Genomic DNA, 17934 nt, shown 5'->3' on the forward strand with positions numbered 1-17934 from the left:
CACACACACACACACACACACACACAGATATGAGTCCATGAGACAGCAATGTGAAATACTATTACTACTAATACTGTGAGTTGGAAAGGGTGTGTGTACAAAGAAGGGTCATACTTGAAAAGGCTTAATGTCTACAGAGATTCAATAAAATATTTCATTTTGTACATATGCTGGATATTTTTAACATTTTAAACATAAGCTCATCTCAGCTCAGGTGTGGTATCAGTGATTTGGTTACCTGGAGTTCTAAGAAGACCGTAACATATTTCTGGAATGGCATGTGTTGTGGATGCCACGTGCACAAGTCAGACGCAAGGACGATGCAATAAGCAGATTGGAGGGGAAAGTTAGACTGGGAGAAACAGAGAGCGTCACAAAGAGTGAAAACACACGTTAATGGCAAAGAGAAAGACAGACCCGTTTTTCTCGTTCCTGCATATTTGAAGAAGGCGAGTCGTGTAAACAGCTCGGCTCAGTCGACGCACAGATCGGCACAGGTCTTCTGTCTCTCGGACTTATCAAGGTAGGGTGATGAATGTACGTGTGCGATATCTGTGTAAATATCGAGAGCATGTGTTTGAGAGTTTGAGAGGGCAGAGGGGAGGAGTGGACGGGTATAAATACCAGCGCCGCTGGAACGGCAGGTGTGACATTGCACCTGCCATTTTATAAGACAAATTTTTAGGCTCCTTCCATTTAGTGAAATAGATACATATCATGTTGTACATGTGTGTTGTAACTACCTCCACAGCTTTGACATCATGCTTTGCGTTACGTGAAATACTTGACACAATGCTTTAGATAATTGGCTAAAGGAAGAACAACTCAGGAACTACAAAAGTGAAACGTTAAAATTATTATATTCAATGTGTCCTATTTTCTCGCACATTTGCAGTTCAACCATTAGTGTACAGTGACAGCGTTTTTTCCTGTAGTGTGTATCTGTCAGCCTTGAGAGTGTGTGTGCAAATATTCCGAATTCTTGGGATCCCCCTCATATAACTCATATAAACCTTTTTAAAAAACATCATGGACCAAACAACACTGTGTTTTAGATAGATAAAACATAATCATGTCATATCGATAGATAGATAGATAGATAGATAGATAGATAGATAGATAGATAGATAGATAGATAGATAGATAGATAGATAGATAGATAGATAGATAGATAGATAGATAGATAGATAGATCTGAAATTGATGGTGTCCAATAAAGCCAATCCTTTCTATGCGCTGCATATTATTGCATAGTAAATTATTTCATTGATTCATTCACAGTCAGTCTCATAGTCAAAAAAAAACAATTGCTGGATGCATTTAGAGCGAAACACATTTAGGAAAAGTCAGTTAAACAGCACATACGAAATATGATGAAAATTACCCATCGGTTCTGCTTGTGTTAGATGACACACATTTCGAAAGAAGGGAGAACAGAGCTACGAGCTTATCCGAATGTGTCGACACCCTCGCAGATGTCGAGGACTCCTCCGGCGGTCCAGAGGAAGCCCTCGGGTGTGAAGGTCATGTTGATTCCTGGAGAGCGTCCTCCATCTCTGGGCCTGTCCTCCCACACAGAATCTTTCAAAGGTACATTCATCTACCCAAGTGTGTGTACGTGTGTGTCTGTTGCCACCGGGATGTGTTTCTCATCACCTTTGTTCTTGTGCAGAGAACGGCTCCGGCGTGGCGTCCAAACACACGTCTCTGTTGAACGCAGAGAGAGAAGTGGTATGAACATTTCAGTTGTCTTCTCTGTCTGGGTGTTCTGTGGGTTTTTAAGAATGACGAAAGAAGATCTGAAAGCCAAATGTGATGACAGTCAGTGTTTATAGGAGGCAAAGTATGAATGAAATACCAGACAATTTTCGTATACCTGAGCAACGACGTCAGGAGTGAAGAAGAATGTCTGCCTTATGAGAAATTCCTCCGCAACCCATTGAACCTGAATGCAAAGACAAGAAAAAATACTTTGTGTTTTAGAGTGGAGTAAAATAATACATATAGGAAATACAGGAGGAGAGAAGATGTCACATTTAAGACATTTAGTTCACCCTGCAAATGTCTACTTGCAACCATTTTGATAAGCCCGCTTTGAGGCTGCAGACTCGCGTAAAATGAAGCCTATTTTCTAATTGTGTCTTTTGGGGTCAAACTGCTTGTTATCAGCTTTTTATCAAAGCAGTCTTTGTCTTGGGTTGTGTGTGTGTGTGTGTGTGTGTGTGTGTGTGTGTGTGTGTGTGTGTGTGTGTGTGTGTGTGTGTGTGTGTGTGTGTGTGTGTATGTGTGTGTGTGTGTGTGTGTCGGTGTGTGTGGAGGCGGTGGATTATTGGCAGAAGTTTGCTGTAGACTTTTGCCACGACTGTGAAGCCAGAAATGTGAGACTTGACTGCAGAGATTAGTTGTGTGGTGAGTTTTGATGGAAGCGTCTAAGTCAACTGATCAGACAGAGGAGAGATATGCTCACATGTAAGAAGGGTAATAAAAAAGAAGAAAAAACGGGAATTGACGGTCAAATGTAAGGCGATGATCGGTATGATGCAAAAACCAGTCGGCCTTCGTCCATGCTGCCGGTTTGAATAAACATCCCTGCAGTTTTACCTCACGTGTCCAGTCCGATTCAGAGCAGAGGAGCTCTGTCACTGTGATGAACTGCAATACTGCTGCCTCTAATAAGCCTGGAGCATTTGGTGAGAAAAATAATTGAAGACTTGGGATAATGAGTAAATATTGAGTTTTGTATAAACAGATACTCTATTTCCTTAATTTATACTGTCTCACTACATACCCTACCACATCTCTCGCAACACGTGAACTCTGACACAAATAGAGAATTAAAGACAGTACCTTTTTAGGGAAATCAGCTCTGGCTTTACAACCCATCCTTACTTGGACAGGCTGCCGAACACAGTCAATGCAAAGACAAAGATGCATTTTTTGAATATCTTAGTGCAACAAGGACAATAAGTCGAATAGTTGGAAACCACGTGTCGGAGTACATAACGAGTAGCGTCACCTGCCTGAAACAACTGCTCACATTTTGTCTTTTTTTTGACTTGACAAAGTCAACTCCTTATTCAACATAGAGCACCATTTTTGTGTTTTCTGGAAAACTTTAAATAAATGACTCGGACGATTATTGTTGGAAGGCGACGCTATGTACAGTACGTATAAGAACATATAAGATTATAGTGTACACTTGCTGGTAAATAGTGCGGCGTATAATTACACCTTAAATGAACGATGCTTTGCCAAATGTGATGCTGGAAAAGATGACTTCACATAAAAATTCGCTGAAGACGAACTTATGTGACTGCACTTGATAGCACGCCACTCTTCCTGTTAGTGTTGCATGCTCAGCTGCAAATGTCTGAAATGGCTGCAGTGACTGTGTCAAACCTTCATCAGGAAATCCTCAACCACTGCTTCGATGACGTGGAGCGATTCATGGTGCGTTTGCAGCAGACGGCCGAAGCCCAGAGCATCCTCAACCAGAAGAAGAGTAGAAACAAGAAGAGCAAGAGGAAGGAAGATAAAGAGGGTGAGATTTTAACAACCCGGCTGTGAATCAAGTGAATCTGTGCGCCTACCCTAACCCTAACCCTAACCCTAACCCTAACCCTAACCCTAACCCTAACCCAGAACAATGTGGTGAAATTTAGGAGTCTCAACCTTTTAAGGCGCTAAACCCAAATTGTAGGATCTCTCCCTGGTCTGTTTTTAAAGTTGATTCATTTCATATTTGCATACGATATTCAGCTGAAAAAGGGGACATTTCAAAAGTTTTGTACAGTTATGTAAAGTTATGTAATATATGTACAGTTTCTGCTGCTTCTTTGGGTGATTTATTTATGTTTAGTAGATCTCTTGCTTGAACAACTTTACAGTCATTTGTTGTTTATCTGAAGCAGATTTCTGAGTTTGACCATCGGTGATGGCCTGGCAACAAGAGCCAGACTGCATGATAGGTCTGTGTGACCCGAAATCAGGATTAGTAAATGTATTATTTGCTTAAGTGGACAAATATTGGTCAGCAGACCCACCTTTGTTGCTGGTTCATTTACAAAACCATCCAAGGTAAAGTGACTCGTTCATCTTCCTGTTTGAATTGGATACATTTCGTACGTTTTTATCACTAGAATCTAGACGTGTCCCTACTGATGTTTCCTGCCTATTTCATTTCAAACAACTCAAATCATTGTTATTTTAAAAATAAGGGAATGCAAGAAAGCAAGTCAAAAACAAAGTTTTTAAATCATGGTCTCGCTGAACACAGAACTGAAGCCTTGAAATTTATATTCAAACTCAACAACTTATGTGATCTAAGAAATGTCCATTAATATTGTGAATTATGCAGAAACAAGAGGGGAAGGCAAGTGTGAAAACACCTACTCTGATAATCCAGCCCACTCCTATATCACATGTAGAACCAGCATGGAAATACCATGTGACAAAAAATACCTTCTGTAGTTGATTTATGAAGAATAAAAATTGTGATTTAATTCTATATTCACTGAAAAGTTCTGGATCTGCTCTTTTCACACATCTTTTTTTTGTTGTCCCTTCATGCTGTCATCAGTCGTACATCTTGTTAAGGTGTGTTATAATACACTGTAACGTACTGCTCCAATGAACACGCCTCATTTGCCAATTTTTGAAAAATATCCACATTGACGCACATTTTATTTCAGCTTTCCACCCAGCTGGGCCGAGGCAAGAGCACGTGTTTATTGCGGAAACTAATGTTTGCCTGGTCAGAGCGGTGATTGTGCCTTTCTCTTCTCTGCAGATTCTTTGGTGGCCATGAAAGCCTGCCCTCCATCAGAAGAGGAATTTACGGATCTCTTTCAAAAAACCAAATACTCCCTCAGTCTGCTGGTGAGATAAGGCTCTGAAAGCCCACCTTATTCTGCACAAATAAGTTCAAGAGCAACAATTAAATCTGTGAACCCTGGTTTGCTCAGGACCGCCTCAAGACATCCATTTCAGAGCCTGACGCGCCGGAGCTGCTGCATCACATCTTCGTCCCCCTCAGTCTGGTAAGTCCCTCAAAGATTTCCCTCTCCTTCCTTCCTTTCTCTCGCACCGACACTGACGGAAGTTCCCGCCTCTGACCCAGATGGTGAAAACGACCGGAGGTCCGGCGCTCGCAGCATCAGTGGTCAGTCCTGCTCTGACCCGAGGTGCGATTTCTTTGCTCCAGCAGCATCTAACTGATGAGGAAAAAGACCTCTGGACGTCTTTGGGGCCCAACTGGACTTCCTCTTGGTCTGTCCGTGTTCAAGTTATAAATCTCAACTTGGGAGTGTCTCGGTCGCCCTGACAGCGCCGCTGTTTCTCCCAGTTCACAGCTCAACATGTCTGTTTCTCCATACTCACCCGTCTTCTTGGATGGATGGCAGCCTGGAGCAATGGACTCCTCCGCACAGCCATTGGACGATCCCATTGCGCTGCAGCACAAACTGGATGCTCTGAGCAAAGGTCTGGAGCAGCAGCATCCACGGGGTCGAGCCCGACTCCCAGCAGAGGCAGAGGACCATGAGTAAGTCTGGAGGGCAAGAACGGTTGCAGGAGACACGGATTCATGGCTGAGTATCTACAGGTCTTTGAATATCATATCAAATTTTTCACAGAAATAAATTAGAGGCCTTCATTTCATATTAATATAGGCTAAGATGTGCAAAATGACCTGTAAGTACCAGTAACCTAGCAGTGTCTGATTTAATGTTTGATACCATTTCTTTTATATGTCCATTGCTCTTCTTATAGACGGTTTAATTGAGATGATTTGGGTGATTTCTTGTTGAATTTTAGCATTTCATTTGCTCTTCTTCCAAAAAAAAATAATATAATCTGCAGAATTATAATTTGTATATAAAAATATAATCTTATGTGTCATAAGTGATTTTTGTGATGAATGATGACTTCCCTGAAAAAGCAACAAGAAAATTATTATATAGTCGAGATTGATGAACAGATATGACAATTCTTAAATATATGATTAACATATTACGATTAAAACAATACCTGTCATGGAAGTTTTTTCCAAGACTGATCTGAAAACATCATACACGTAGTGTTTGCTGCAACTGACCTATTAGATGAATACAAAGTGAGAAGGTAATTCCGTATGACGGCGTCCCATAAAGACTGGAATCTGACTGCACTTCATTCTTCTCAGTCACTTTGCGTGTTGCATGTTTTCTTTTTCAGAGAGGGGGGCGCGCTTCCACCTGAGAGCGAGAAACTTTTCTGCTGCAGTTATGACTTTGTGGCGAGAAACAGCAGTGAACTCTCCGTGCTGCAGGGTGAAACACTGGAGGTACAACACCTTTACATGTTGTGCATGTATAAGAGCAAAGTCACAAATGTCCTAATCGCTAATCTCTCTTCAGGTCATTGAATCATCCAAGAGATGGTGGAAGTGCAGGAATCGCTTTGACCAGATAGGATTTGTTCCCAGTAACATATTGGAGCCCCTGTCTGCACTGGGTAGCACAGGAGAAAGTCCAGCGGTATGTAAGCAGGTCCACAGTAGGTGTAGTCCGTGCAACAGAGCGGGAGGCCACAATAAAAGTGAGGAAAATAAAGAAAAATGTCATTTACGGCTACGTGAATATATTCAATATTTCAGAATGTCATCACGGGACTATATGAGAATGTTTAATTATCCCCTTTTGTTTCCCGCCAACCTGTGAACGTCCCGGAGACGTGCTAAAACAGCATGAAAATTAGCTAACAATGGCTAATCGATAATGTGGATGAGTGATAACACAAGCTTAATTGTGTTTATGGCAGCTAAAAATGCCTAAAAAAACAGCAGAAACAGGTTAACATTTAGTCAATTTTGGAATATATTTTATTGGACCCCAACAGATGATAAAACTTATTAAAAGTTAACAGCAGTCCAACACAGGCTAACAGAATTGCACTTTAGCCTTAGCTCAAGCAGCCAAAGCTGTCACATAGGTTTTTTAAGCAACTCACCAGCTAATAACCTACCAACCTCCAATGGTAATTAACCGGTTAAACATCAGGTAACAGTCACCGATCTGCGGGAACATTCTGGTTCATGTCTGTTCTTCCAAATGCAGATATCGCCCATCACGCCTCAGTCAAAGTACTTTACATTTGCCTCCACGAGTCCGGACGTGAAAAGTCCAACCGCGATGAGCCCGACCGAGGGACGTCTGAGCGCGGCGATTCCTTCCACGCCGAGGCAGGGAGACGAAACTGACCGAGGTGACAAGACACGTCCAGTGGCTTCTGTTTCCTCCCGCACATACCAACACATTTATGCCGTACATATCACGAGAGCAAAGACACGAAGGTGCGGTACTGCTGGGAGAAAAGAGCACCGGTCCATGAAGTCTTCATGCAGATGTGCTACTAAAACCCGACGTCCAGTCGGGGACATTAGCGACGCTTTGGCATTTTCCACGAGACACAAGAACTTTTGATTCCGTGATACTTCATTGTGGCCCACAAATGCACGCACAATAGACGTCCTGTATTTTTGCAGTGCTGATGATGAACGACGAGCTTCTCCAGCGACTGGCGAGGAGAAGAAGCTCGGGCACGGCGCGGCCGGCGGCGCTGCAACGCGCCGGCGGCGCTCCCCATCTCCTCAACTACCACTCTCAGCCCCCGGAGGTGGTGACCTGGCTGACCTCCAAGGGCTTCAGTCAGCAGTGAGTGCCGACACGCCAAGGAAACGCTGAACACCGGATGATTACTATTTGTACTATTTCACAAGATTATTTTTATGTGGGTAAAAAACAGGAGATTCACTTCTAAATTTCAGCACTAGTCAGTGTCAATTATTTCATTATTATAATTCTTTTTTTTTTTTTTAAATGTAGGCAATTTTCCTTTTCGAATTTTTCGATCAGTCGCCCCTCAAACCCCAGCAATTTTTACACATAGTTTTTCATATTTTTATATCTAAAAAACCTGTTCAAATTATGTAAAGTTATATTCAGCTTCCAAAAATACATGTTAAACTCCTAGAACGCTCGGTTTCACTGCTTTACAATCCATGAATTTGCATCTCTGTTGATGCAATTTGAAGTGCGAAAAGGCTGACTGGTTCAAAGGATGAATGGCAGGGTTTTCAATTATTATTCGTATTATTAGAAGTAGTTGCAGCTGCTGCGGAATTAATAATAATAATAATCATAATCCAGGAGCATCACACTCCCCACAATCTGTGCCCTCAAATCTGTTTGTTGGAGATTGATTGATTTAATAATATACCAACAGCGCCCTCCAGTGTCTGTATTACTTCCTTGTCACAATTCCCGAGTTTCTATGAAAAAGGAGGAAGTCAGTGCCCATGGAATTAAAAATGTGACATGAATCGTCCAAATAAAAGAAATAAATTGAGTTTTTTTGCGCATTAGTTCCCCCTCAGCGACTGGATTCCTCTATTTGATAGAAATGCTTTTTGGTGATGAAACCCCAAATGATTGAGTCTGACTGTTGCTCTTTCCCCCCTCTGTCAGGACAGTCAAGGATCTGGGTATTTTAAATGGAGCGCAGCTTTTCTCCCTGAATAAGAGCGAGTTTCTGGCTGTGTTGCCGCAGGAAGGTGGGAGGGTTTACAGCCAGATCATGGTGCAGAAGGCGCTCCTCCAGGTTGGTGTGTTGGTCACTTCAAGACCACTGAAAGTATATGCCCTTGATAAAAAAACAAAAACAAAACACATTTCATCTTTGGAGTAGGATTTATATACAGTTGGGCCGGGGGGTGGGGGGGGTTGCATTGGTTTTTGCTCAGGTCTGTGTGATAAAGGTGTGTGCAGGTTAGTTTGTGTTCAAGGGTGGCATGGTTTTTTGTTTTGATTTTGACCAGCTTCTTTGCCAAACATTGACTCTTATCATGATTCACATCATTTTACTGACCTGCATTGACCCTGGTCAGCCTTTGTTCATTTTAGTTTCAGTTGAAGATCGCTCGGTCTGATATCGAATAACTGCTATTCAAAGGGTGCGTTGTAAGATAAGTGCGTGCTATTTAAAGAGCAGGTTAAATATAGTTGGGGAGGCTACATTTGGAATATCTTTCCACACTGGCCAACTCAGTCCCTTTCTTTGCCTGGTGTTTTTCCGCAGGATGAGCACAAATTCACAGAGCTGGAGACGGTGATGCAGAGGCAAAAGCTGAAGGTGGACCAGGGAGCCGTGTAGACGAAGTCCCATGGCTCCGCAGACGCTCGTGAACTCCGGCCCACTCAGAAGGTTTCCCCTGACATGTCTTGGGATGCATCAACAAATAAAGCTGGAGGGAAATAAACCTGACTTATTTTCATTGTTTTGGAATTCTGTTACTTCTATGAATCAATCAAGCGATGAGCCGATTAAAGGTAATGGACTGTCAAGGTCCTTTTTGGGGAAAGTTCTGAAGATTTAATCAGAAACTGCATGTATTACATTTATTATGATTTGGACTCAATCTCAGAAAGTACCAGACACAAATTGGACTGTTTCAAAACAAAACTATAGCCAAAAATTGTTCAAAGGAAATCAGTGATAGGGCATTATGGAAAAAAAAGCCATAGCATGTTACTTTTGCTTTGGTTCAGTATAATATTTAGATACATTTAAATATGACTTTGTGCCTTCAAATGTTGACCAATGGAAACGCTTTGGCGATATCCCTTGCTCGGAGAAGCAACGTGTAATTGTATTAAATGAAACTATTTATTATGAAGCCTGGAAAAGGCGCAGAGTTACAATGAAGGAAAAAGGGGCAGCAAAATCAAGGAAAGGCATAAAAACACCAGGGGGGGGTCTTCATCAGGAGAATGAGCACCACCTCGGTGTCTGCAGGTAGAACAACAGGAAGGGAAACAAACACTGCGCTACCTGAAACGGGAAGAGAAACAGAGTGAGCGGCTCCGACACCCTGGCAAACCACAGGCGTTCCTCCCTTGCCGCGCTGCACGTCAGCCATCCTGAGCAGGACCAGCACACAGCCACTGGCTTCAGGCTCTCCATTGGCACCGAACACCTGCATGACGAGTTGGAGCCACACCTTGGCCTGCTGCACGACCGCCACCGTCTTGAATGACCGTAACTGCCTTTACAGACGTCGGCCGCAGTAGACCGACTTCAGGGGTTCTGAGTGACAACACGGAACTCCTGCATGACCATTTCAGAAACAGAAAGGGGGGCCGCGCGCCGGCTGTAACAACTCTAATGGAAATACACCTCTTTACCCTCTTCTTCTTTTCCTTTTCTTTCTCAGATTGCCCCTTCAGGCGTCGCCACAGCAAATCGACATCACCACCATACCGAGTACTTACCGAATACTTAATCCTCATTCCACTGTAAAGAGGAATACCAGTAATGATATAATTGATAAAAACAAATACAATAATCATGATGGTTTTTATTTTATTTTATTGTTCTCTAACAAAAGAGCTTCTAAAACTATTTGACTCGTGAAATCGTATTTGCTGTAAATGTTTTAGAGTCTGCTTCTAAGTGACAAGAAACTTGCGTTATTGTTTCCAGAAACCAACCTTTTTGTTTTTCAAATTTTGCATTGATTTCCATTCTTGTATATTTAATTTGCCGCATACACACAGTCTCTATCTCATGCCAGGGAGCTTGTATGTTCATTCATTTATTATCTGTGCCTCTTATCATGCATTCCAGGCCGCAGGGAAGCTGGATCCTATTCCAAGTGTCACTGGGCGAGAGGCAGGGTTCGTCCTGGACCGCAGCGCCACACATAGAGACGAGCAACCATTCACTCTCCCATTCACACAACTGGGCAGCGGAAGGACTCCGGTGAACCCTCTGCTTTGGAGGAAATCGGAGAATCCGGTGGAAACCCATGCAGATGCAGAGAGAACATACACACTCCGCACAAAAAGGCCCCTGTTGGAGGATCCAGGGATCTTCTCGCTGTGAGGCAAAAGCGCCTGGCCGCTGTGCCAACCTGCAATCTTGTTTGTATTTTGAGATTCTCTATTTCTTTAGCATCATTTTTTTCAAGATGTTTCTCATGCCCACTGGTAGCAGAAGAAGCAAACAGTGGCAGTCGGTATAAACGCAAGGGTCCCAGTAGTTATTTGGACAAGATAAAAAAACACGTAAACATTTATTCATCAATGAACGCAGTTCAACCTGCTTAGAACAAAATTAGCTTTGTCTCAAGGTACGACAATGACCATTTGGGAGCTTCATTCGAAGGATGTTTTGATTAGTTCTACAACCCTCAGCTCCTCGGCTGACTCCATGTGATTCTTTAATGTGGGCAAAAATAAACCGCTTAATAATCTGATGTAACTGTTATGCTGTAAAATATGTCTCGTACAGTATCAGGGCATCTGTCAGCAAAAACAAGCACATCCCCATTCTCTTCCAACATGACATCAAACTTTTTCTTTCAATTCATGTATTTATTTTGTATTCCCAGACTTAGTGGATGATTTCACCAAAAATATTTCCTCACGAAAACACAGATGTGACTGTTTCTATAAACTAGATGCATAAATACTTTTATATTTATAGACAAGTAGGATTTCAAGTGAGCTGACCAGTAACTGACCAGTAACAAATTAATCAATAGAGCCATCCATAATATTGACAATATTAATACCAATTAACACTATCAATTATTCATAAAAATAATTAACCCTAACCCTAACCCTAACCCTGATCAAATACCTTGTATCAAAATCACATTTTAAAATGTGTTTTACTGTGTGTTTCTTTGTTTTAGGGTTTGTCTGACTTTCATGACCAACAGTTCATTGATGTTATTCTGAAATAAAAATAAAAGAGATGAGAGTGTTGAGTCTGCGGCTCAAAATTATTCTTTTAAAATTTCACGTTTAGCCATTTTAAATTTGACTGTGTCTCGATCACACTATTGCTTTCTATTTCACAATCAGAATCAGCTTTATTGAACAAGTGTGATCCCCCGCACAAGGAGTGTGGCTGCGGTGAACAGGTTCACCTCGTACTGACACGGAGGCAAACAATCGCCGGGCAAGAACATTTTACACAACACGAAATGCAAAGTGCAGAGGGCAATGTCTGAGTATGTAATAAGGGGATGAGCCCCGTGAGTAATGTGGTCAGTGAGGTGGTGCAAAAATTAGGTTCTTTGATGAAAAAGACAATAAATAAAGTGATGATTAGGTACTGATGTTGTTGCTAGTGTGTGATATAGTGTGTAAGGTGTTGTGTAGATTACGTGTTCAGTCGTGTGGCGTCTTGTGCAAAAAAAGCCGTTTCCATGTCTGGTCGCGCTGCCGTACAGTGACCTGTACCTCCTGCTAGGGGAGGGAAGGGAAAACAGGTTATGTCTGAGGTGTGCTGCTTCCAGACAGCTTTTTGCAGCATCTGGAGTCGTTTTAAATAGTGCGGTCCGGATGAGCTCTACCTGGAAAGTATCATGAGACAACGATGCAATTTGGCACGATCAAAATAATATCTGACCTGAATTGACCTGACAAGTAATTATTATTGTGATGTCTGATCAAACCGTCACTGGCATTTTGAGAGTCTCGATAACATCAACACCTCGCCGAGAAAGAACTGTTTAAGAAAGACATAAGAGAAATAATCGGAGTAAACAACAATTTCTTTATTGAATTGTTTTTTTCTGATTCATAACAATAAAACGGCTTCAAGTCTCTTCCAAATGAACATACAATTTGTTCAATTAAGTTAAAAAACAGCACTTTATTAAACATTCCCTTAGAGCTTGAAGAAATACAATATTTCAAACGTTGTCCAGAGCTAGTGGCTAGTTGCATTTTTTTTCCTGCTCGAGACATTTGGATGAACATTTGATGAAGCTACTCACTACTGGAATAACCCTACTGTGGGAAGCAATCATTCTTCGCATAAAGTTTGCTCACGCAAAAAAATACAAAGGTATATATTATTTTCATTTACTGAAAATCTTTTTCAGATTTTAAATTAAAATAACAAAGAAGTAGTAGAAAGAGAATTAAGTAACAAGATCATGCAAAATAAACTACAATCATGCAAGGATGGAGGCACAATAACATGAAAATAAGGTCTTAATAGTGTGAGAATGATGGCGTCAAATTGCAGCTTTGATCGAATGACTTAATGATGGGTTCGGGTTAGGGTTTGGGTTATTCCGTTGCTGGAATACAATGTTGGAATATGTCGTTGGAATACGACGTTGGAATACGATGTATTCCAGCAGCATGACAATTTTCTCACAATATTAATACTTTACACTCAGGAAAAATGTCACGATCTTTTTCTTGCATGATTCCCACTTAATATAATTGTTATTATGTGCGTATATGTGTGTGTGGCTGTTTTACTCATGACATTACAGTATTTACAGTAGTATTTAGATTTATTTAGAGAAGGAAAGTAACATGTATTCTTTGTAACAAGTCAAATGAATTATTGCACATCCAACTCTGAGATAAGAGAAAGAACGAATTTGAATAAAAGTATAAACGAAAACAAATTAAGCTTTTGTCGAAATACATTCTGATGTCTTGAGGCACAAGCATATACATAAACATATGTATGTTTCACCTTTAATTCAAGGACAGAGCATATCTGTTCTGATTTACCTTCCAATGTCACTTGAACTGACGAGACTGCATAATTAGAAGTGAATTAACACGTAGTTACGTGATTCAATAGCACCACAGATGGACGGCATCCGTTAGGGTTGGGGTTAGGGTTGGGTTAGGGTTAGGGACCGTGGAGGGTTGGGGTTATGGTTGGGGTTGGGGTAAAGGTTAGGGTTAGGGTTGGGGTTATGGTTAAGGTTAGGGTTAGGGTTGGGGTTAGGGTTAGGGTTGGGGTTGGGGTTGGGGTTAGGGACCGTGGAGGGTTGGGGTTAAGGTTAGGGTTAGGGTTAGGGTTGGGGTTGGGGTTATGGTTATGGTTATGGTTATGGTTGGGGTTGGGGTAAAGGTTAGGGTTAGGGTTGGGGTTATGGTTAAGATTAGGGTTAGGGTTGGGGTTAGGGACCGAGGAGGTCAGCCGGGATTCTGGAGGCCCCGAGCAGCAAACAGGACAGGCACTGGATTAAAAGTGCAATGTTTTATAGGAGCACATTAATCATGATTATAGAGTTTCCATTTTCGTTTAGATCTATTTCTTTTGTGACGTCAATCTTCATGATCAATTTTAGCATTGTCACCACTATTTTAGGAAAATGTTGATACCACATTTTGAGGAATTTTCACATTGTGACATTCCAGTACCCTTCCCCAAGGGTACTTGATTCAGGCGATTGCTTACAAACATATTGCTTTTCCTTTCTTCCTTCGAAAGAAACTGAATCAATGATATATGGCCGAGCGCACGAGAGGGTAATCTGAGGCCCCGTACACGACCCTCACGACATCTTTACTCCTCATAAGTGATGCTCTGGTCAATACAATTCCAGTTCACCAGTTCCTTATCGTGAAACCACAGCTGGATCTCCCTGCGAGCTCCTTCCAGTGAGTCGCTGGCATGGATCACGTTCCTGAAAGTCACACCACGTGACAGAATGCTAGAACCCTGCAACTGACGGCTACACGGTCGCCCGGCAAATGTTGATTTTTAAAGATTCTGTCTTCAAACCAAGTGTTCACCTGCTGACGTGGAAGCTGAAGTCTCCCCGCACCGTCCCTGCCTGGGCCTCTGCCGGGTTTGTGTGTCCCACCATGACGCGAGATGTCTGGACCACGTTGAATCCTTCCCACACCTGAGGAGAAATGCGACCAGCCTGCATTCAGAAGCCGCTGATTATCTTTCAAATGTGAGACGGCGCCAGAGCCTGAGTTTTCACAGGCAGTGGCGCAGAGGTCCGCCGATGCCCCGAAGACTCGAGTATAGGCCTAGTATACTGAGAAATACTACGAGAAAGGAAAACCTTTTGAATATATTTCAACACAGGGGACTTTAATCCGATTTTAATAAAAAAAATTTAAAAAATCTGACTGATTTACTTCTTTTATACCACTTGTCACAAAACACCTGAACGACCTCAATTTTTACATCAGCTCTTTTTCAGTGCTTATTACAGGTCAACCGTTCCTGTGATCCGGCAGACCACAGATACATTTTTTATCAATTTAATCTTTGAAAAGGACAATTCACAGCTTGCGACTGAGAATGCGATTATAAGCAGAAATCTGTTGAGTGTCAGAAACATCCTGCATCCCGCTATTTCATTAAATATCACCAATAAACCAATAAAAAACAGTCGCAATCCCTGTTTCCTGAATAGCTCTAGAACAGGTGCGGCCGCTGTTCCCTCTAAGCCGCTCCAGCGTTCTACGCGCACAGCAAATCTATACTCCCTTCCAAAATAATATTCAAGCTGAGCTGCAAAGAATATAAATCTGTTTAACTTATTTACAGTTCAGCTTTGTCGTCTGCGGAGAACGTCGGAGCAGTGCGCGACTGCGCAAACGCGCGGCTTAAAGGGAACCGTGGTTGCACCTGTTCTGGAGATATTCACAGACTTGAGGAGGTAAAAAGACAAAAAAAACTAACCTAGATGAAAAAAGCTGAAGAAAAGATGAGTTATGATGAGAGGAAACCATTTTCCTCCATTTTCTCTAGACAGATAGCTTACATAGGGATAAGGAATAAAAGGCTAACAACTGCCTCTGCAGAGCGTTGAACCTCCAAAAGTTTAAATAACTATCCCATTTCCTTCTCTGATTGAATGCCCCCCATCCGATGGACGCCCCCCTCGGCCAGCCACGGATCACAGGTCCCCTTCATTGATCGGCGGTTGAATAGGTTTTGCTCGTGGCATCGAGACTCAAACATAGACAGCATGGGGCCTCTTTGGCCACACAACTTTCACCTGTTTTCATTTGAAGTACCGGTATTACAAATGAAACAGCCGAGTGCACTTCCAGCTACAGGGCAAAAATCAAACATCAGTGACATAATGTGGCTGTTGAAAAGGTTAGATAAGGGATGGCATAAATGATTTGGGGGGGTTCAAATGTCTGTGAAAATTGGAAGATTTTAGTACAGTTTAATTCTAGTGTAGTTAAAAAAAAACAAAAACCTAAACCTCAGTGAACAACCCTCAGTAACCCTAACCCTCACCATGGCAACCACGGGGCCTGAGGTCATGTACTGAAGCAGGCTGGGGTAGAAGGGCTTCTTCGTCAGCTGGATGTAATGCTGAGACAGGAGCTCCTCCGGAACCTGAGCGTCAAGAGAAAAACGCTGTCAGTGAACATGCAAAACACATCCGAGCGCTGGATTTACACACTGACTTACCTTCAGCATTTTCAGGCCCACGAGCTTGAAGCCTCGCCGCTCAAAACGGCAAATGATTTGCCCGACGAGGCGTCGCTGAACCCCGTCTGGTTTCACGGCAATGAGGGTCCGCTCACCGACATCGGGAAGAGCTGCCGCGGCACAGAATTGCCACACTGAGTCACCGGGAGGGAAATGGAAGACCCGGCTGGGGCCCGTACCTGTGTCGCCGTGGGGTCCGAGGCCCGCCGACAGTCGTCATATTTTGCTATTATGCATGCGTGCACGAATCACTGTCATGGTTTTAACTGCCCTTTTTCCTTTCATCACAAGTTTGAAGGCAAATTGCAAAGCAATTTTCAGACTTCTTTTTCAGTTTTCTTGTGATTTGGGCAGTCCCTACAAATGTTCGATTTTTCAAAACGTGTTTTCATTACTTTCAAATTGTCATAAACATTATTAAAATAAAAATAAAAAAAACTTAGTATTTTTAGCGCAAATTCTCAGGTGTTTATTTGTTTATTTAGGAATTTCTCGCGTTTTGACGGATATTCAAACCCGCTTGCAGAGCAGAAGCGAGCTGCCTTTTCACTTGCAGATATTTCAGAGGAAGCCTGTCTCGCTGCTATTATGACACTAATCTGAGATGCTCCGTTTGGAGTTTGGTGCTGGAGTGGGTCTGCGTGTGCACGCTGATCAACTACTGCGTGCGATCAATTACGCGTCCATGTGACCAGGACAAGCGCTTGGGTCGGACCGTCTCTCTGCAGCAGAAGCCCGGTACCGGCGCCGCCGTGACGCACGGCGGACGCGCACGGCGCACCGAGCGGTTCCCGGTTCAACTCCCTCCCGTGCCTCTGACCTACTTGAAGTTCACGACCCTTCCGAGTTTGGCAATCGCGCTTGTTTTCCCGGGATGACCCAGTGAGGTCAAAACAAATTAAAAAAAAAAAAGTAAGTCATGTCCTCTTTTACGCACGTCTGTTTCTTTTCTACTTCAGCACCGAAAGCGATTGCAATGATATTTTCGATGTTGGACCATTAAAAACAGAACCATCTCCACTCCCACTCCCCGAGAACTTACACGACGTGCTCCGGTGTCCTGCAGTTTTGCTTCCTCCGTCCTGCAGCGCGACCGGGATCCTCTTCCAAAGGTTCGAGGATGTCACTCGAGTCGCAGAGAAGATCGGACGAAAGATGCACAGCTGGAACATCGTCTCAGTGTTTTGTGAAAGACAGCTCGACTCCTGTCCTGAACCCTGCAGGCAGTCCAGTCTGCCCCCTGACCCTTCGTTTCAAACATTAACTCCACCGGTGCCGGAGATGCCGTTCTTTTTTTTCTTATAAATTCCCCCAGAGTTCTGGTTGATTGGTCGTGTGTGTGTGTGTGTGTGTGTGTGTGTTCCGTCGGAAGAGTCTCTGAACAAAGATACACACTGTGAATTGAACAACCTTCAAAGAATATGACAGTGATGACATCATGACCTCCAAATGAGGTCCGAGAGACATGGGAACACAGGGCCTGTGGGCGCGCCCTTTAAAAGATGATGGAAATTACAGGATTTTATGTCTAGAATTTCTGATTTTTATCTTGTGCAACACACATTCACTGTAAAATAGATGTCAGAGTAAAAATGATGAGTTGGGGTTTCTAACGGGATTTTTTTTGCTTATGGCTTCTCATTTAAAATGGAAAAAAAGC

The 17934-nt window shown here is 42.6% G+C and overlaps 2 protein-coding genes across 3 annotated transcripts; one reads left to right on the forward strand and one right to left on the reverse strand.

Moving 5' to 3' along the window:
• Window positions 1-353: 353 nt before the first annotated feature.
• Window positions 354-9299, forward strand: eps8l1a (EPS8 signaling adaptor L1a). Of its 2 annotated transcripts, none has more exons than XM_086154495.1 (14): window positions 354-523; window positions 1475-1589; window positions 1672-1730; window positions 3408-3540; window positions 4789-4877; window positions 4964-5038; window positions 5119-5267; window positions 5344-5541; window positions 6213-6321; window positions 6395-6514; window positions 7094-7241; window positions 7522-7690; window positions 8504-8636; window positions 9114-9299. In XM_086154495.1, exons 2-14 carry the CDS (start codon window positions 1475-1477, stop codon window positions 9186-9188), a joined length of 1572 nt encoding a protein of 523 aa, XP_086010621.1. In that variant the 5' UTR covers window positions 354-523; the 3' UTR covers window positions 9189-9299. The 2 variants fall into 2 exon arrangements, with proteins under 2 accessions (XP_086010621.1, XP_086010622.1); XM_086154496.1 differs by lacking the exon at window positions 354-523 and adding an exon at window positions 624-644.
• Window positions 9300-13110: 3811 nt separating this feature from the next.
• nme4 (NME/NM23 nucleoside diphosphate kinase 4) lies at window positions 13111-17636 on the reverse strand. Its single transcript, XM_086154497.1, has 5 exons — window positions 17317-17636; window positions 16254-16384; window positions 16077-16178; window positions 14600-14712; window positions 13111-14490 (listed from the first exon to the last, which is right to left on the reverse strand). Exons 1-5 carry the CDS (start codon window positions 17444-17446, stop codon window positions 14370-14372), a joined length of 597 nt encoding a protein of 198 aa, XP_086010623.1. The 5' UTR covers window positions 17447-17636; the 3' UTR covers window positions 13111-14369.
• Between the last annotated feature and the right edge of the window lie 298 nt (window positions 17637-17934).

This window comes from Fistularia commersonii, chromosome 10 (assembly GCF_037954325.1).
Source record: "Fistularia commersonii isolate RoL2024-O1a breed Wild chromosome 10, RoL_Fcom_v1.0, whole genome shotgun sequence".
NCBI lineage: Eukaryota > Metazoa > Chordata > Actinopteri > Syngnathiformes > Fistulariidae > Fistularia > Fistularia commersonii.